Raw genomic sequence first — 13,842 nt, 5'->3', positions numbered from 1 at the left:
GCGACGGCAGCGCGCGTGCAGCGATGATGCACGTCCACGTCAGACCTCGGCAAGCAGTGAGTGTACGGCAAAGTCAGCACAAGCTATTCGCCTCAAGCGCACTCGGCCATCAGACCATGATGGTCCTACAACGTCCAGTCATGCAGGCTGCTCGATCAGCTCGAGCGCTTCCCAGCACTAGCTTGCTCGCAAGCGGGGTAGTCTGTCCCCTCTCGACTTCTCTAGCACCTCCATCACGCTCCTTCTCGAGCTCCTCGCACCATCAGATTGAGCGGAGTAGGCTAGTCCAGCAAGCCGAAGAACCAAAGAAGAAAGGCATCCTCGGTGCACGTCTGGAATCACGTCGCCCGCGCGCATTGCTGACCTCTACAGGCGATAGTCTCTACTGCATGGATCTGCAAAGGCACAGAAAGAGGGCGTCATCGAGCAGCAATCCCATTCGACGAGTGCAAGTAGTTTGCGCCATCCGGCCATTACGGACAGCTGACCGCCCGCTTCGTGCAGGTCGCGAGAGGCAAATACGTTCACGAAATTCAGAGTGCGCCAGCCTGCTTGGCTCAGAGATGCACAAGCTCACGAGCTACGCAGAGCACAAGGTTTATCCGGGCAAAGTCGACGAATACAAGGAGCTCATGTGCGTGTCTCTGTGTCAAGCAAGCATACTACTCAGCTTACTCGTCGAATGATGGCACAGCGGCAATTTCTACACCCATATTGCAAACTCGCCAGCGTATGCAGTCAAGCTGACGGGATCATGGGAGACCATCGTCGGCGAGCTCGATACCTTCTGTTCGTCTTCCCTTCCGGTCTGCTGGGGACAAGTAGCTCATCAGACCACGCGCAGATCACATTTTCGAATTCGAAGGATACGCGGGCTACGACAGCGCACAGCCCAAAATCGCACAATCAAAGGCGGGTCCACGCTGAGACATACGCAACGTATGCTTTGCTTATCGTGGTATCATGTTCCGCAGGAGTATGCCGAGTTTAGGCAAAAGGTGATGCCGTTGATCGAAGCGCGCACATCTCAAATCTGCCAAGAATTCGCTTTCTGGGCTTCCGCGCCTCCCAATCAGTATGGCGGTATCTACGAACTCAGATCGTACACTCTGGTGTGTCTCATCCATAACTTTCTCGTCCTGCGCTCATGTGCATCGCCCGGGCATAGAAACCCGGCAGTCTGCTAGAATGGGAAACAGAATGGCAAGCTGCATCTAGCACCAAAGGGTCCAAAAGCTGATTGCCGACGAACAGGCGCCGAGGACTTGAAGCGAGACGCAAGTTTGTCGAGCCCATCGGGGCATGGTTCGCCCAGATCGGCTCGCTACACAATGTCGTGCACATGTGGCAGTACGACAGCCTCGAGTCTCGCGCTGCTACCCGCGCAAAGGCATGGGAAGTCGAAACATGGTCGCAAACGGTGTCCAAAGTACGTGCTATCCGCCCCTCCAGCTTGCAGCTCGATAGATTGATCGATCGTGCAGACGGTCAAGCTATGCTATCGCATGCAAGCCGACATTCTCAAACCGCTACCCTTCTCGCCATTGCGATGATCAAATTCGCTACAATGCAGGAGATGACAGCGAGGAGCATGAGTCTAGCAGGCATGCTGGCTGCAATTGTACAACGTCGATTTGTACGTCTGCAACATGAATTCGGGAACACTGGCCGCTCTCGGAACGAACGTTCCCTCTCGTGCGCACTGAGAAATGCAAATTGTGGCCTCAGGCCGTTGCCTTTGCCTTTTTGTCAGCGCGCTCGACGATGGGAGGAGCAGTAGGCTCGTCATTCGTCTTTGAAGAAGAAGAAGCATCATTGTTGGACCTCTTCCCTAGGGTCGTATCGGTCTCTGCCGCTCTCTTCCTATCGTCACGTCTGTTCCCACGATCGTTCTTTCCACCGCGGCTGCCACCTCGACCTCCTCCGCGCGACTTGCCGCCTCTGCCACGATCAGAAGAGCGTCCGTCTCGGTATTCTCGAGGAGCATCTGCACGCTTTGAGGGATCATGGAGCGCTTCGAGTGCACGATCCGTAGCACGATTGATATGATGCGTCCGCTCTGCTTCTGCCGTCATTTGCTCAAACACAATCTTGTTCTCATTGACTTCGATGCCGTCTGTCACGAGCGATCTGATTTCGTCTTCCGTCAGACTACGAGTAAAGTTGATCGTGCCCGCCTCCTCGCTATCCTGCGGTAGCTCGACGAAGCCGATCGGCCCACGTCTCTCCGAAGACTCCTTGTCGGCTAACTTTGCGGCGACTGCTTCCTACAAGCACATGAAAGGATGAGCACACGCGGGTGCTCCAGAGCTTCGGCGCTTGCCTTGAAGCGGCTGAGCATTCGGTTTTCGCGAGGATCGGAAAGACCGGTAAAGCGAAGGACGGCATGCTTTCGAAAAGTAAGCTCGTCAGCTTCGACGAGCTTTCCTTGCTCGTCGAATGCGATACGCTGGCCATCCAGAAAAATCGCTCGTTCGGGAAGAGCTTCAGCTTTGTTGCCTTTAGCTGGGCTAGCCTTCCTGGCCTTTGCAGCCGCGCGGAGTTCTACAAAGGCGTTGAAGCCTTTGCCAGAGAATGTGCCCGGGGCAGGACGAGTTCGATCGACGGTGGGATCGATGTTCTTTTCGGCGTTCTTCATGTCCATGTAAGCCTGTTTGAACATGCTGACGACCGGCTCCGATTGTTCCGGGAAAGTAGGCTGTGGGTCGAGTGCAAGGAAAGCCTTGGCAGTGTCAACGGTTGCGCATTCAGCAAAGACAGAGCCCTGGAAAAGCTACTCAGCAGAGCACAAGAGTAGAGGTTCAGGCGTACTTTGAAAACGTCGCCGGACCCTGCTTCCTTCTTTCTGCGCATTCGTACAGCCAACACTTTGCCCTTGCCATCGAGTTGGGCCTGGACCCATTTCTCAAGCTGGATCTGAAGTGCTTCCAAGTCGGCCTTGCTCTGTTTGTCCGTCGGGAAGCCCTTGATGTAGATCGATCTTTCGACAGGTTTGGTCGGATTACCCTCTAGGATCGACTTGCGACGTCTGATGTTGACATTGTCCTCTGAAACCTCGAGTGCCTCGGCAGAATAGGTACGGAACGATTGGGCAACGCATGCAGCGCGGTCCTCCCGATCGGCGAAGAGAGTCTTGTAGGCTCGCATTCGGCTGAAGGAGAAGAAGTGAGCGATGGAGACCCAGCCCGTGCCTGGTCGAGCGTGCTGCTCGTCCTCGCTGAGCGTCTTTTGGGTCTCGATGAACATGTGTCTGTCATACGGTAGATTCGAGTCGGACAAGTAGAACTCGACTGCACGCCGGATCCAGATGGTCAGCAACAAGAGGCTGACCCTTCGAACGGACTGACTTTGCTCGACCATCTTGACTTCTTGTGACTCGGGGTCTCTCTCAGGTGCCGAGCTCGTGCTAGCCTCTGCGCTCGTGCTAGCATGCCCATTGATCTCAGTCGTACGATCGTCTGCCGTGCCCTCTGCAGCCTTGACGGTCTTCTCGTCGATCACATCCGAGTTCTCTGCTCCAGTCGATTTTGTATTCGTCTCCTTGCCCTGCACTGCGCTCGCAGACACCTCTCCTTCCCTCAGATCCTCCGTTTTTGATGCCGTCGCAGGATCGATGGGTGCACCTGCAGCAACGCCCACTGTAGCAGGCATAGCGGTCGACATGTTCCTGTTCGACAGCTGCTCACAGCGAGAGGAAAAAGTTTGGGGCACGCAAGCGCACTGCCGTTGCCACGGTCACTCGACTCGACTGCCACGCGGCGGCACGCTCGACCTTGCAAGGCCCTCAATGGACGCTCCCCCACCTCCGCCTCGAGCTCGCAAAGCACCGCCGCCGCCAGCTCCCGAGCCAGCGACAGATGGCGCATCCCCAGGTCCGCCCATCAATGCTTCACAAGCGCACAGGGTACTCATGGGTTCAAGCAGAGCAACGACTGTGGCATGCAGCCAAATCAGACTCTGAAGACATGGCGCTCGAGTGCCTCAAGCTAGCAGAGAACGGTCACTGCGATGTCAACGCATTCGATGGTGTTGGACAGACAGGTATGCCTTCATACGCTCCAGCAGATTCCCTTTGCTGAGCAGGCTGTCGTCCATACAGCCTTGCACTATGCGTACGCATCGACATCAATCGTACATTGTGCGCTAAACCGGAGTATACAGTGCGAGTACACCAAGCCCGACAGTCCTCGACTTGTTGCTCGAATATGAAGGTACGCCGACGCGACTCCTCTTCGTTGACATGCTCAACTTTTCTCTGCAGCCACCGACGTGGATCTGCGCGCTACGAGGACAGGCGATACGCCGCTCCATCTCGCAGTGAGACATACTCGACCTGACGTCAGACGCGGCGTCGCGGAGACTCTTCTAGACGCAGGCGCCGACCCACGGTAAGCCTCTCGTCTTGAGGCAAGGCAAGCTCATATACTCAATCAAATCTAGTGTGCGCAACCATGATCATCTGCTAGCGATAGACTTGCTGCCCGCTCGAGGGACAAGATCGCAACCAGAAGAGGCAGAGAACGAAGGACTGAGGGCGAGCTTCAACCAGGCAGAGCAAGAGATGGCAATGGACAATAGCATGATCGTCACCAACGATGACATGATTGTACCCGGTGATGACGACGAGGGATCAGATTAGACGACTAGAGAATTGCAATACCCTGTTGAGCGTACTACAATTCATCAGGGTTGCCGCCCACCAATTTGACGATGAGTCGCTCGATCTGCATGCGTCCCTTTGCCAATTCGATAGGCTCATTCAAAGACGTCGACGCCATCTCGCCATAGATGCCTTTACGGAAGCCTTGGTCCAGGAACGGCATGAGAAGACGGGAGAAAGTGGCAAGAGCGAGTAGGCAGATTCGCTGATCTTCTTCCGCCTCTCGTCTTCTCAGCGTTTCCTCGCTCGTATCATCTTCTTCCGCTATCGATGGCGATCCGGGAGGATTGACGGGCAGATGGGCCAGTACAGATAACGTCTGTCGCCCGATTTGGCTCATCACCGTCACTGCCCGCAAAAGCTGCTCCTGGAGCTCGTTCGCCAGGCTATCGCGCAATGCGGCCACGGGTAGCAATCTGAGCTCATTGAAGCCCGTCAAGAAGCCATTGAGTAATCTGGCAAGCGGCGGAAACAGCGTCAGTTCGACCGAAGGCTGATGCGACGCTGCAGTAATTTGCCCATTCGTTGCGTGCTTGCCCAGGGCAGCAGGCGGTATCGCAATCGCATCAAGTCCGACGGGCCAATCTGGCAAGGCAGGCAACTGCGTTGAAGCGAGCCGATTGCGAGACTCGGGCGCCAAGAGCCATTTCGCAAGTCTGCGTTCTGCCGCTCGCCTACTCTGACTGCTTCTCGAAGATTGTAAGAGACCAGCGCTGTTCGGCGCAGGAGCGGTGCACTCCTGCGCAAAGTCATCCACTGCCCTTTGCCACCGCTCGACGACGACGAGCTTGACTCGCTCTTGTACGAGCGTACCGATTCGCCAGACGAAATCCAGACCGAAGCGTGCAAAGGCTGCAGAGCAGTACGAGAGCTGAGTGAGTAGCGAGCTGAGTGCAGATACCGAGTGAATGTGCTGTAGATCCGACTCGAGCATCTCGAACAATATTGAAGCGGATTTGAGCAAGAAAGCAGCCAACGGCTCCGTCGAAACATCACCATCCGGTTCGTTCGAGCGTGTAGATGAGATGAGAAACACGTCTGTGTACATACCGACAGTCTCTCCTACGCCTTCTCGCCATATCTCAATCCATTTCTTGATATATCGCAACCGATCCTCTGTCATCTCTGGACGATGTGAATGCCCGTTGACCATGCCCACTTGTGATGCAGGCAGCTGAGCCCGTGAGAGTGTTTTCAGCTGGACTGTCAGGCATGTCCATCGCGAGCTGACAAGTGCCAATCTGAGCTCGGCTTCGTCTAGACTGACAGTGTCTGCCTCGCTGAGCGCCGTGCGCATTCGCCGCAAGAGGTTGACATTCCTCAGTGCGCCCGGCAACTTGAGGTCTTTGTCGGACAAGCCTCGCAATAGCGTCAAGCGTAGTATGAGGATCTCGTCGGCCACGCGAGCTCTTATTTGCTGCAGGACAGATAGCGCACCTTTGCCAGTATTGGCATCTATTTGCGGTCCGCTGAGCGAAGCGCGCCGCCCGCGCAGGGAAGCTAGAGTCAGCTGCATCTGCTCTTGGAGTGACTCGCATCGCTCGGCAAGCTCCATGGCTTCTGACCACCACCCGCCGCGGACGCATGTTCTGACCATGCTCGGTATCTCGACCAATTCCTGACATTGAGTTACATTGTCGAGTACGAGCGCGTATCGGTCCCTTTCGATTATGATCGGTCTAGAAAACTGCTCGAATTGCTGCGATGAGTCTGACAGAGCGCTGATCGAGCTCAGCAGACCAGTAAGTGAGCTGCCCAGCATATTGAATGAAGTCGATATGCCCTTTTGCGCTTCGTGTATCGCGATAAAGTTGGCATAGGAGCGATACGCGAGACTGGCAAGATCTGTCTCCAGACTCGCTGAGCGCTGCCTGAGCTTGTCGGGTTCACCGAGTAGTTGGGGTAGCGGTAGCTCGAGCAAATGTGTCAGGTATTGTGTCGCTGTTGGCGCACGAAGCGCATGTACAGTCGCAGCGACTTCTGTAGGTCGCAAGATCGCCTTCCTCGCTGTCACTGGCGACAGTGATGTGGGGTCGCGAGCATCTGCCGTTGGCTCTCGTCGGAGCTGCTGAGCGACAGAAGTCGATAGCAGCTCGACAAGTGACGGCAGCCAGCTCTCGCCACCACTGGAACTCGGCATTGGAGATTCCGATACGTCCAGGACTGGTGTGATTGATGTCGGCTGTCCATTGCCCAGAGCTGGCTGAGCTACCGCTGCAGACGACATGACTTGCGCTAAGCTTCTTGCTCGCTAAGGAGGCTCAGACTGCTGCAAGATAGCGTCAATCGAAGCCTGATCACATCTAAAGCGAATGCGCACCTCTGATGAGCTATTGCTGAGCTTGTCTAGTCATCAATGCGTTCGGGACTGGCGGTGTGTGTGACGGTAGCTTGACGCGACTTTATCTTAGATCGCGACAATGTCAAAGGCCGTCCGGTGCGAAAGATCCGCGAGCTTCAATCTTCGGGTCATATGCAATAGTCTCACAATCAACAGTCTGCCACATGCTAATGAGCGCGCCATCGAGTACTCTTGGTCGTCTTGAGAGAGATGGTTTTCGATTTGTGCCACGAGTTTGGGGAAGCAGGCCAGAGCTGACTGACCCAATACTTCTGACCGACCTGGAAATCAACACCCAGCTCTTTGATATCCCATACCGTCAGCAAAGCTTCGTGAGAGCGAGGCCGAGTGACGACAGAGTCTTGCACGCGTAGAACACGGAAGCTGCGAACTTGTTTTTCTGGGTAGAGTGCCATGATATCTGAAGGGACGCTCGAGAGAGAGAACCGCGTTGACTCTATGCGCTGAAGCGCAACAGTACTGATCTCGTGAAGCAGTGCTGCGGGAGTGTCTCGCAGTGCGAGTTGCTTGTCTTTCGCTTCGAGGAGCTCATCGAGTAATTCGCTCGGATCGAGGAAGCCGTTGTAGGCAGAAGGTCGAACGGTGCGTCGATGGATAGCATCCTGGATACGCTGATGTAGCGCGCTGATCTCCTCTAGCTCTCTTTCGAGTTTCGCTGTCAGCCCTTCTTGCGCAGCTTCGCGATCGGCCTGCACGAACCACTATCAACGGGTGGTCATGGGGATCAGAAAGAGGGACAAACCCGCAAGCGATCTTGACGTGCCATCTCTTCACCTTCATGCCAGGGCTGTACAGCCGCCTCGCCCTCGTTCTGTCGTCCAGCGTAGTTGAAGCCGATGGGTAGCACGCTCAGAATCTCTAGATCCATCAGACCGACCGCTCCTCCGTCGCTGTTGAGACTGCGCAAAGTCGACACAAACTTGCCAGGGTGCAGACCTAGTCGAGCGTCCCATCGAGCGAGTTTCATAGCGTTAGCGCTGATGGCCAGCGTCGAGCATTCGAGTGCGCGCAAGGCATCGACGCCGTCACGAATGGATGCCTTCAGTCTCGCTTCGCTAATCGCAATCTTGCTGCCGGTCTTCAATTTGCCTTTCGCAATCGCTCGTAAGAGTGCAGCATCTATAGTGGCTCTGATGCGATACCATCCATCTGACAGTTCTAGGCCAATAGGACGACATTCGTTGTCCGGATCGTCTTCCGAATCGCTTAGCAATATGTCAGAGATGAGCAAGATCATGGACGAGGCAGGCGATGCATCTGCTTCGTGTATCCTCTTCAGAATCGAGCGTTTGGCCTGATTGATCTCGATATCGTAGCGTATGCCGAGTTGATGCATCACGTGCTCATATGACCATCGTGACAGCATGACAGACGGCGCAGCTGTGTGGTGACATTGTGACGAGAGCTTCCATAAGATCTGAGACCAGTGATTGGTGACCCAAGGTTGATCTAGCATCGTCATCCCGCGTGTCAGTAAGTCTTGCAAAGCTTGAGCAGCAGTTTGGTGCGGAGCAAATGCATATCGTGCTGCGCTTTTCAAAGTGAGCAAGGGCACCGATCTGTCTACATCGTCAGCGCTGTTAAGACAAGAATTGGGTGGCGTACTCTGTGCAGCACGAGACGTTACACGGATGTATTTGCGCTTGCTGCCATGTCAGTCGCAATGCAGCATCGATAGAGATGTCCAGCTCGCGCTTTTGCTCCGAAGGCAGAGGCCGTAGCTTGCTGAGCACTGGTCCTCTCGTAGGTGTACTGACATTAGACACTGTCCTTGCCAGATCTAGATGAGCCGGTCTCTGGCCGTTCTTGAAAGGCGTTTTGAACTTCTTATGCGAACCAGCATGAGCAGATCGAGGCGTCATGCCCAGGTGAATCTTCCTGCCAGAAGGTCCCGGCGTAGCGTTTTGCAGAGTTGTCCTTCTGGTCGGCGTAGCCGTCTTTTGGAGCTTAGGCGTTGTCCTGCTCGTTACTGCAGGAGAAGCTAGGTGATTAGTAGCCGAGCGAAGAGGGCGTAGCGGCGTCTCAGCAGCTGTATCGGTTCGGAACGATGCCATACTGGCAGTTTCTACTAGATTGTTGGATGGAGCAACAGGATCTAACCTCGTCTCGACGGCGATCGTCACGAACTTGTCTGCCTGAGGATGCTCTAAGCGCAGGGCTCTGGCAGGGAGGGGCGACCTTTGAACGGTATTGGGACTACATGCACCCAAAGGTGCACGCTTCTCCGTCAGATTGACCTTGAAGCCCTTGGCTGGCGTCTTGAACTCGTCTGTGAGCCCTTCTCTCGCGGGAGGGGGAGCAGCATTGGCATCAGGCGGGGTCAGGTCTGCTTCTAGCTTTGCACGCGCTTGTCTGAGCGCTTGCGATGAAGGTGCAGCCCATGTCTTGCCGAAACCAGAGATGAAGCCTGCGCTCGCAGTCGCGGTCTGGAAGGACTGTGCTTTCTGCCCAAACCGCTCTTCTTCCAAAGCGATGAGACGATCTGTGTCTGACGCCGCAGAGGACGAAGGCGCCGGATCAGGCACTTGTGAAGCACGTACAGCTGACTCGATGCGATCTGCCTCTATCGAGGCTAGTGCGCCCGAAGACAGCGTAGGCCGACGCGACCTTCGTGGCCGGTCAGGCAGATGAGGTGCGTTTGTGTTCTGCTGAGGCGACGAGGGCAGATCAAGCAGAGCTTGAGCTTTGCTGCGCGCTTGAGCCGAGGGTCTGGCCACTTGATTTCCTTTGGCGGTCTTGAATGCCACTGAACCGTCTGTGGGTGCTGCTTGCTTGCTCAATCGTGTATCGGTCCTTACGAGAGCGTCAAGGTCTGCTTCTTCCCAGCAAATCTCCTGTCCGTAATCATCCTCCTGCACGTCGGACTTGACTGATGTTTGACTGCTCATTGTCCTTGCAGATGTCCTTCTGCGCTTGCGGGGTGAAGGCGTGGCCTGGACAGCACGGCTCTTGCTGGGCGAGCGAGACGAGCGCCGCAACCGACTTGCGTACGACGAGGGAGGCAGAGTATCATCGGCCAAGCCTGCGAACATCCACTCGTCGCCATCGGAATGCAGCTCCATCTCTTGCTCGGCCTTGAGCTCCTCAGAATGCCTCGAGACGTCGCGAAGGGCCCGCCACGTCGGAGGCATTGCCGGCTTGCTTGCCTGTTGACTTTCGACGCCGATCGCGTTCTGCTGACTTTGGGTTTTCGCGACACGAGCATCAGCACGAGGCGGTACACATCCTCAGAGCCAGACTCGACAGCGTCACAGTAGCGCGCATCAGGCCGTGCAGAGCTGTGTGCGCCAGGCAGACAGAGCTCTTACGCTCCAACCTCAAACGCGCTTAGGGTCACGCTCGGGCGCAATTCGAGCACAGGCCGACCAAAGCTCTTTACCAAACTTGACTCGGCTGTCTGTCTACTCCAGCGATACTGTCTAGCACGCAGACGAGACTCTTTGTCGCGTCTTTAGCTACGAGTAGAGTCCAGATAGGGCCTTGGACAGTCGACCATCTGACGCCGTGTCCCTGACGCTGTTGATATATTCGCAATCTTGACACTGCTGTCCGTGGCCGGTACGAGCTCATCACATAGCGTAAGTCCACAAGGCCTCCATCTGTTCATCTCTCCGGCTCGAACGGCGGTCTGTGCGCAATCCGCCGAAACGCTTCACCTTTGCGCGCCGTCTCATCCTGACGAGGATTGTGATGCTGACACTCTGCTACTTGTCTTTGCCAGTGACGACCGTCGACCGACAAGTACATCGCTCTCCCCAGATTCTCTTCCGCCCTCTTGTAGCTCGCTTTGACACTGTTCGAGCTAGTATGGCCACTCAGTCCGTCTTGTGCGTTTCAGCTCTCCTGCGACATCACAACCTGACCTGTCTACTTCCGTAGGCTAAGAAATAAGCCGCTACTGGCCACCATCGCTGTTGGAGGCGCAGGCTGGCTGACTGCATTCTTGGGACGTACGTCTGCTCGCGAGCTATCAGCCGGCATAAGCTCAAGCGACCCGTCTGCAGAATGCGTCGCGGAAGCAGATTATCGCCATCATGGCGGCACCCACTCTGTGATTGGCATAGCCTGGCTGGGTAAGTCAACAGTCTCAGAGATAGTTCGAAGCTGAACACGATATGACAGGCATCTTCTTGCAAGTCGGCTTGATCTATTCAGTTCTCTATTCTTTCCTGCTCGAACGGAGGGACGAAGTCAGGCATCAGGTGCGGGTTTTCCTCAATGTGCTGCCTGTCCGGTGTGGCTCATCCGGCAAGTATCGTATAGATCAGCGCATTCCTTGCCATTACGATCGTCATTGCAGCTAGCGGCATCAACACGGGCATCTATGGCCCTACAAGCGCACTCGAAGCAGTCGGAGTAGGCTGGCTTCTCATTATCATCGTCGACGTGAGTACGTGTCAGAGAGTTGACTGGCCAGCTGACAAGTGCTGCAGATCCTGTGGTTGCTCTACTTCACCTCTTCTGAAGACGGTCAATTCTTCAGGCTCTTTGGCGATCCGAACACGCTCCAGCATCGCCGCAGTGTTTCTCGCTTGTCGAAATCACGCGACATGCATCGCTCGCCTGTACCCACGCCTGCAACAACATCGGGCTCATTCGTTTCTTCGGCTTCCAATGGCCAAGCGCTAGGCACGTCCAGTCAAAATATGATCAGTGTGAACAGCAATCAGACGGGCGCGAATGGTTCGACGCACTATCTTGCCAATCCTCCCGTCCGAACAGGTGGTGATGATCGTCCGCCGACACAGCAGACCCATCGCTCGACGGGCTCAATGTCAATCGCCGAACCCGTTGGCCAAGCAAAAGCACTCTACGCTTACAGCGCCAATCCAGAAGATCCCAACGAGATCTCATTCACAAAGGGAGAGATACTGGATGTGCTGGACAAATCTGGCAAGTGGTGGCGATGCCGACGACAAGCCTCGAGCGAGGTCGGTATAGCGCCGAGTAACTACCTCTCGCTCGTCGAATCTTAGAAGCTCTATATAGTATGCTATGGGCTGTTGTCATTGTAGTCTGGTCAACAACAGTGCCACGGCGTCTTAGCACGGGTTCGATCTACGCAGGTGGCCAAGGCCAATCTTTCTGCCGTTGCAGTTCATGCTGAGGCCCTCGAGCTGCCGGCATCCGCATGAGCTCATCACCGGCTGTTCAAGCGTTCGGCTTACCTGATTGACGTAGAGTGTTTCGCCATCGACTCAAAAAAAAAAAGAACATCACGGAAGGAGACGCCTTGGAGACTGCCATCGTTTGGATAGAACAAGGAAATCGGACCTTGTTGCCATTCGGCTCCACTGCAAAGGTCATTCGTATCTCATCCAGTGCCAACCGCCGGCAAGCATAGCCTACATAGAAATCCGGCATAAAGCTGATCTTTGCTCGAGAGCTTGCCAAGCGTGGCATCACTACTAGCACCTCGTGAGACAAAGGTCGCCTAAATAGCTTGCGTGGTCATCTCAGAGAAGCAGCATGCAGTCGGATGTGGGGCAGACTGAGATGGTGTCACTCGGGCGATAAGCGATCATGGCAACGAAGCCGCTGTTGAGCGATCTGAAGCTCCTGAGAGGTACCGAGTAAGAGCAGATCAAGCCATCGAGGCGTGAGATAGGACTAGCGGCAGGTGCAGCCACATCGCTTGCGAGAAAACCCACGAAAGCAGCGAAAACCAAACGCATCGTTTTCAAGCGAGGAGTGAGGACTGCTCAACGGGAGAGCTAGTCCCGTCGTATTATCTGCAAGGTGCATGACATAGTGCGTGCTTCACACGGACGGGTTGGTCAGTTCATGGTTTATATACTGGAAGGATGATCCCTCGCTCGCGTCTTCTTATTTAGAAATTGTTTGCCGGTCCCCATTCGCTCCTAAACGCTGAAACCTCTCTCCATGCTCTTGCAATGTGCGCCTGATGCTACCGGACGATTCTACGCCCCTCTTCGTCTCACTCTGCTTTAGCGCTTCCTTCTTTACCACTCGACGCGACTTTGGTCACGATGTTTGCCAGCATCGTATTTTGCTTGCTCGTGCTGCTCCTTGAGCGGACGGTCAGCGCTGTCAGCTTGGCCTACACGGCAGATCTCGCCAAACGCACCTTCGGTCGAGTGCATTTTGGTGAGGTGTCGATGTACGGCAACGGTGGTCTGGTGTATCACTCGACTTTCCGCATACGATTCTCGAAAGATGCCAATGTCAGCTCAATACCGCTCCAAATCCATAGACTGTAGCTCAAAGAACATTCGCAGAACGTGCAGATCTCTCCTGATCCTCAATCTCTGATCGTTGACACCGGCACGATCACCGCACTCAGCAACGAGTGGGATAACATTCACAAGGAGCTCACTTCAGGATTCAAATGTTTGCCTTCAGTCGCTATCATGATCTGGCGCTGAGCTCGCTGTAGTTGTCGATGGCAAAAGACAGTTTGAGCTCTGGATCCATCATCCGATAGACTCAATTTGGCCCACGCGATACCATCTCCGCGATATCGAGATGCCTGATACGCAGTTGGTACGCTCATCGTCATATCATCTGCTCCGACGCTGATCCATTCCCGGAATAGAGCTTCGGGATCGTGTACGTCGCTTGCGTTCTGCCCGATCGCCCACTTCATGGACACACAGGGTCTTCACAATCGACAAGCACCAGATACCATTCTATAGCGGCTCTTGAACGGCTGCAGACCAGACTTGGACAACGAGCGCTGCATGTTTGTCGTGAAAAGTTGCCATATGTAGTGAGGTCTGCATCAGACATCGCATTTGCTGGCCTTGGGAAACCACACATGCCGCGCAGTCGAAATTGTCTTTGACGCGCGTGGTCACTA

At 55.0% G+C, this 13,842-nt stretch overlaps 7 protein-coding genes across 7 annotated transcripts; 4 read left to right on the top strand and 3 right to left on the bottom strand.

Moving 5' to 3' along the window:
• Positions 1-26: 26 nt before the first annotated feature.
• On the top strand, positions 27-1,553 carry L969DRAFT_95172 (uncharacterized protein; the record flags this gene model as incomplete). The annotated part of the gene is made up of 10 exons (XM_014712105.1): positions 27-326; positions 380-448; positions 505-538; positions 589-634; positions 695-789; positions 845-912; positions 975-1,112; positions 1,169-1,203; positions 1,255-1,429; positions 1,485-1,553. 10 exons carry the CDS (start codon positions 27-29, stop codon positions 1,551-1,553), a joined length of 1,029 nt encoding a protein of 342 aa, XP_014567591.1.
• A 44-nt stretch (positions 1,554-1,597) lies between these two features.
• L969DRAFT_75891 (uncharacterized protein) lies at positions 1,598-4,013 on the bottom strand (the record flags this gene model as incomplete). Its single annotated transcript, XM_014712104.1, has 6 exons — positions 3,925-4,013; positions 3,348-3,872; positions 2,812-3,290; positions 2,294-2,764; positions 1,825-2,267; positions 1,598-1,781 (listed from the first exon to the last, which is right to left on the bottom strand). Exons 2-6 carry the CDS (start codon positions 3,661-3,663, stop codon positions 1,598-1,600), a joined length of 1,893 nt encoding a protein of 630 aa, XP_014567590.1. The 5' UTR covers positions 3,664-3,872; positions 3,925-4,013.
• On the top strand, positions 3,788-4,639 carry L969DRAFT_18087 (uncharacterized protein; the record flags this gene model as incomplete). The annotated part of the gene is made up of 6 exons (XM_014711699.1): positions 3,788-3,872; positions 3,925-4,041; positions 4,100-4,112; positions 4,162-4,211; positions 4,262-4,388; positions 4,441-4,639. 6 exons carry the CDS (start codon positions 3,788-3,790, stop codon positions 4,637-4,639), a joined length of 591 nt encoding a protein of 196 aa, XP_014567185.1.
• On the bottom strand, positions 4,500-7,047 carry L969DRAFT_504710 (uncharacterized protein). Its single transcript, XM_014712103.1, has 2 exons — positions 6,981-7,047; positions 4,500-6,926 (listed from the first exon to the last, which is right to left on the bottom strand). Exon 2 carries the CDS (start codon positions 6,885-6,887, stop codon positions 4,674-4,676), a length of 2,214 nt encoding a protein of 737 aa, XP_014567589.1. The 5' UTR covers positions 6,888-6,926; positions 6,981-7,047; the 3' UTR covers positions 4,500-4,673.
• Positions 7,048-7,099: 52 nt separating this feature from the next.
• On the bottom strand, positions 7,100-10,160 carry L969DRAFT_24577 (uncharacterized protein). Its single transcript, XM_014711728.1, has 3 exons — positions 8,628-10,160; positions 7,765-8,581; positions 7,100-7,711 (listed from the first exon to the last, which is right to left on the bottom strand). Exons 1-3 carry the CDS (start codon positions 10,151-10,153, stop codon positions 7,169-7,171), a joined length of 2,886 nt encoding a protein of 961 aa, XP_014567214.1. The 5' UTR covers positions 10,154-10,160; the 3' UTR covers positions 7,100-7,168.
• Positions 10,161-10,712: 552 nt separating this feature from the next.
• L969DRAFT_95167 (uncharacterized protein) lies at positions 10,713-11,998 on the top strand (the record flags this gene model as incomplete). The annotated part of the gene is made up of 6 exons (XM_014712102.1): positions 10,713-10,849; positions 10,902-10,972; positions 11,027-11,095; positions 11,145-11,224; positions 11,286-11,408; positions 11,456-11,998. The coding sequence occupies 6 exons, from the start codon at positions 10,713-10,715 to the stop codon at positions 11,996-11,998; spliced, it is 1,023 nt and encodes a 340-aa protein (XP_014567588.1).
• Positions 11,999-12,853: 855 nt separating this feature from the next.
• On the top strand, positions 12,854-13,795 carry L969DRAFT_75887 (uncharacterized protein). Its single transcript, XM_014712101.1, has 5 exons — positions 12,854-13,130; positions 13,251-13,373; positions 13,420-13,526; positions 13,579-13,592; positions 13,640-13,795. Exons 1-5 carry the CDS (start codon positions 13,013-13,015, stop codon positions 13,686-13,688), a joined length of 411 nt encoding a protein of 136 aa, XP_014567587.1. The 5' UTR covers positions 12,854-13,012; the 3' UTR covers positions 13,689-13,795.
• The last annotated feature ends 47 nt before the right edge of the window (positions 13,796-13,842 follow it).

The sequence above is a fragment of the Mixia osmundae genome (genome assembly GCF_000708205.1).
Source record: "Mixia osmundae IAM 14324 unplaced genomic scaffold scaffold_6, whole genome shotgun sequence".
Taxonomy (NCBI): Eukaryota; Fungi; Basidiomycota; class Mixiomycetes; order Mixiales; family Mixiaceae; genus Mixia; species Mixia osmundae.
This window is presented reverse-complemented; position numbering and strand designations above follow the sequence as displayed.